We start from the raw sequence: 4,921 nt of genomic DNA, 5'->3' as shown, positions 1-4,921 counted from the left end.
TAAGTTAGAAGAAAATCGCATTAACTTCTTGACAACGCAATTCCAACAGGCCTAACTCAGCGAGAGGACATGAGAGAATGCTTTCAGTTCTCTTGTTTGTGTGTTTGCTTCTTGCAGTTTATCCGGAACCGCATTTTTTTTATATGCGTAATAGTTTGTACTTTGGGAATTATTGGGCGCATGTGAAGATATTCGTGAAAAAAATAGGGACCTTCTTTCTATGACCTTTATTCCGCGTTTTAAAAAAGAGGCTGTGTGTGCAATATGCGTGTTATATTACCACAATAGGCCATCACAAACTGCTTAAATTATAAATAACTGCTGTAATAATCTTTTCTAATAAAAGCATCTGTGTGGGTGTAATAACAGGCTACTGAATTTACCTCGTAAATTTTAAACGACTACAAATTACTAAAAATAGTTGATCTGTCTTGATCTGATCACAGTGGATTTTAAAATAGCCAGCGCTGGTTAATTCTTGTTTAATGGCTGAGCTCTTAACTAATTTTCCGGTGAACCCAGTGATAGCCTATGTGTTTGGTCAACAACACAAGTGTGCAACTGTTCTCCAAGTCAACAGTAACAACGTATAGAACATATTTGCTCGACGTCGAGGGCTATGATAAATATGGCTCTATGTGTGTAGAATGATCTGCTGCAACCTGCGTTGATTGGTTTGTTATCTCGCTCTCGACAAGCAGTTAACGGCAATGGCTATTTAGCCTACTTAAAATCAGAAAACATACAGAGGTGTGGTTAGCTCGCTTTGACCATTCAGACACCAATTATATAGTCCTACTCGGACATTTCCAAACCAGGCCTGTCATTACGGGATGGCTAAATTCACATGAGGGCCAAACAAGGTAAACCATGGAATCAAACTATTATGCTTGTTAAGTGTTGGTTTGCATGTAGGAGAGTCAGCGTATGCGTAAATAATAGAGACCTAGATTATCTTTACTCTTCAACGGAAATCAGGTTTTCCTTTGAGTTGGTGTGATAATATGTCTTTCTCAACTCCCTGGTCCCTGGTAGAAAAAGCACTGTTGGGAAATTAACAGTGGCTGTGTCTGATAGCTTGTGTTGTCTTCTTAGCTGTCACCGGGATAGTGCGCCCGGAATAAATGCCCCATTGCAGTTTGCTCATACAGAAATTGATCTTATAACTATAACTTGGTCAATCTAAATGCAATTACATGTCTTAAACTATTTCGATCTTCACAATTTAGCTGCTGTGTTAAAATCTTGAATGAATCAGAATTTATTTAGAACTCGATCATTTAGATTTTTTTTAAAAAAATGTCCCATTAGATTTGTGTTCCGTCAGTCTAAATGAACAAACTCATTTCATTGTTATTTATACAAAACAACAGGTGTATACCGTGTTGATAAGCAGGTGGACAGGGCCACATAGGTGCATACTACAACATGTGCATAATTGACGTGGAATAGGCTACATATGAAAATTTCCAAACACGTTGTGTTGTTGCGTGTGCGTAAGATATTGGATGGCAAAGATCACATTGTTTCTCTCGCTGAGCCTGCCTTTGTAGGCCTATAATAGCCAACACAAAATGCAGGTAATGTTGCGTGAACAATGCTGTCTAAGTAGGCTAATATTTACAGTGATATGCCGTGATCAGTTCCCAGACTTTATTCCTATTCATTTACTAGTGCAGTATGAGATTAAAACTCACTAACAAAACTATCCGTTTTCATGGTGTATGTGTTTCTGTGTCACTGTGTGTGTGTGTGTGTGTGTGTGTGTGTGTGTGTGTGTGTGTGTGTGCGCGCGCGTTTGACAGAGGGACGTGTGGTCAGTTGAAAGCGTGTTTAGATATTCTCTCCCTAATTTGTGGGAGCCTACCCCTAAATACCCAGAGCAATACAAGCTGATGTACGAGTTATATATAAGCTAAAAGCTCAGGCAATTGGTACACTAATGAAACATTGCGTGCAACCTCGTAAAATCAAGATCATAACTGGAAATAGAGATGGAAACCCTTTACGTTTGTACAGCTTAATTTAAGCAATTATGGAAAACGAATTCAATTTTACTTATGATTGTAAGTAAACAAATAGGACAAATACATGAAATTGCTTTTGATTTGTTTAATGTATAGTCACTGTTTCAATAAGTATTATCAACTCTGATAGACAGGTTCATAACAAAGATGCCTTTGGTGCTTACAGATAGGACCTTCACTGTTTGTGAAAGTTGAAAAAGATTAGGCCTAAACCCTAATTAAATAATAAAAATCTTTTTTTTTCTGTTTAACATATTTATATTTTCGTGGGCCTTAACTGTTAGCTACCTGTTCTTTTGTAAATACATTATTCCAATATATAACATTCAATATTTAGATGAGATGACAGCTGGCAAAATACTGAGGAAAGCTTCCCGACGAAACCCCGTTCTTGTTAAAAGAATTAGGCCTATGTTACACTTAAATTAAATATAAATAATCATGACAGTAATAAAAAGTAATATTTACTATACATTTGTGCAACAGCATGGAAACACATTTTCAATACTTCAACGTCACATCATATTTTTACACTATGTACAATGAGTCCCAGTAAAATGTGTGCAATATTTGCGCTTCTTTTTTTTCGCGCTATCAGCTGTCTGATTCCACATCACTTTTGCTCTCGTCTGGTTTCTCTGTCGGCGTTTTCGTTGATTTGTTCCATTTCTGCGAGTTCTCTGATTCTTCAGAGGACGACCTTTTCTGTCTTCTCCATTTTGCCCGTCTGTTTTTGAACCACACCTATGCGAGAATAGGGGATAAAACGTCTTATATAGTCGCCATGGTTTTGTTATAAGTTATAGAATTCACCAATATTCATTTGGTGATACATATGTTTCGACATGTGTTTAGCAAGGCCTATTGACTATAGACCACGTAACTACTTTAGAGTGAGTGCCTACTTTGTTTCCTGCCTTAAACGCATTTCGTATTTGTCAGTTGTTTCCTTATTGGAATACGGCTAATTAAGAGAGATTAGCTGCTTTCAATTAAGTCCGATAGCCATGCTTACCTCGACTTTCTCCTCTCGTAGGTGGACTTTACGCGCTAACTGCTCCCGTGTCCCAACGTCCGGATATTTCGTTTCTTGGAAAAGGTTTTCCAAAGCCTCGAGCTGCTCGTCGGTGAAGATGGTGCGATGTCTCCTCTTTCGTCGGCAGTGCAGCTGGTTGAGAAGCTGAAGTTCTGTGCGGGACAGCGTGCCCACGTTCATATACGACATCATCTGGTGGGGCACCGGGGAGATAAGCACCGATCCGGTACTGTCGAAGCCTGCAAAATCAATTATTGATTGTATTTTAGGCATGCCATTCAATTCTACAGCAAACATTACTGCCAGCCCAGCTGAGTGAACTAAACACAGGAACGACTTGGATTGTTTTCAAGCATCCATAATTGAAACCAGAGAGGCTGATATTAATTGGCTTCGGGGAGAGTTTAAAGGACAAATCTTTCATTTTATGATATGATTAGGCGATAGATATCAGAAAAAACGTAGCCTACCTGTAGGAATGCATGGGCATTGCTGTGAACCAAGCGTAGGAATTGCACCACAGCAGGCGGGGCCAGCTGGTGCTTGTACATGAAGTTGGCCATAATAATAGTTATTATAGCCTATTCTGGTTCCGTTTACCGACTGTATGCTCGGTGTCGAGGGTCCAGTGTGAGAATAAAGACCGTTATATTCGGCAGCAGTGTACAAAGAATCCGTCAAGTTGGGGAACACAACAGGAGCATTCCGATGGATCAACACGGAGTCCTTGCAAGTTGGTCTCCCCGCCAGTATGCTGTCAATGCTGAACATTCCCGCTGGCATCACACACGGTAAAGTTAATGGATAAAAACACAACACTTCAAGTCCTAAAATGTCGTGAGTAGTCCTTTCAAAGATGGCGAACCGTCGTCATACCCAAATAAATTCACGAATCGCCCCTTCTTGTCCCCCAGAAAATCGTGTTCCGCTTATATGGCCCGTGGAGCGCGGTGCAGCCTCGATGACTTGTGCTAGTGGCCTTCTCAAACTTCAGCTGGGTTTTATAGTCGGCTGACGTCATCACGAAGTTGCGTCCTGCAGAGAGCTGATGACTTCTGGTAACAGAGATGGGCAGTTCCAGGGGCAAGCGCACAATGGTGTGAAAGAACAGATCTGTGTATTGAGAATAATTCAATTAGACTAATCTATAGTGTTTGCATTCTTTGCGCAGCAACACCAACCCAAACTACTTTGAGAGAAAGAAGAAGTCAGTTGGATCAGTTTTATCTATAAATATGGACCAAAAAGAGAGGTGTTTGGCAACAGGTAAATAAGTACACTGAAGCATTTTTGGAGTTTGTCTCTATTTCTATCAATCTCTCATCTCACTCTTTTTTTTCTCACTGAGTATGTGTGTATGTGTGTGTGTGTGCCTTCTGACAAATTTGCCATTTTCATTTTCTTTCGAAGTAGAGTTTGCTTTCTCAAATCAAAGTATTATTATTATTTTTTATTATTATTATTATTGAATTTAACAAGGTCATTCCATACAGCGCATATTGTCATAGCGCGCGCATGTGTGTGCGTGTGTTCGCGTGCAAATGAGAAAGCGTTTCAGCAGTAGCCCATGATTCAACAGAGATACCGGCGGGCTTTCAATTGCTTAATAGAGCACGTTATTTGCAAAACAGTCGGTCTGACACGACCGTCCGGCACTATCTGCGGGAGATAGGCGTGGAGAGATTAGCGTGTTTGCCCCATCAGCGAATGCAGGCCTATGGGAAGGAAATCGCCCGTGTTAACTTTAAACACCTCCAATAACCCACGCGCTCAATGAACACGACCCTCGCTGGGATAAGATAACGACCATTAGCAGACCTATTCTAAAGGCGAAAATATTTATTACGACGACATGGGT

At 40.2% G+C, this 4,921-nt stretch overlaps 1 protein-coding gene across 1 annotated transcript; it reads right to left on the bottom strand.

Annotated features, from left to right (window-relative positions):
• Positions 1 to 2,097: 2,097 nt before the first annotated feature.
• Positions 2,098 to 4,003, bottom strand: gsc (goosecoid). Its single transcript, XM_076299843.1, has 3 exons — positions 3,534 to 4,003; positions 3,043 to 3,302; positions 2,098 to 2,771 (listed from the first exon to the last, which is right to left on the bottom strand). Exons 1-3 carry the CDS (start codon positions 3,844 to 3,846, stop codon positions 2,622 to 2,624), a joined length of 723 nt encoding a protein of 240 aa, XP_076155958.1. The 5' UTR covers positions 3,847 to 4,003; the 3' UTR covers positions 2,098 to 2,621.
• Between the last annotated feature and the right edge of the window lie 918 nt (positions 4,004 to 4,921).

The sequence above is a fragment of the Alosa pseudoharengus genome, unplaced genomic scaffold, assembly GCF_046254945.1.
Source record: "Alosa pseudoharengus isolate Yale_2024_CS ecotype anadromous, Long Island Sound unplaced genomic scaffold, YU_APseudo_1.1 YU_APseudo_1.1_scf_22, whole genome shotgun sequence".
Lineage (NCBI taxonomy): Eukaryota > Metazoa > Chordata > Actinopteri > Clupeiformes > Clupeidae > Alosa > Alosa pseudoharengus.
The sequence above is the reverse complement of the archived record's forward strand: the minus strand, read 5'-3'. Positions and strand labels throughout refer to the sequence as shown.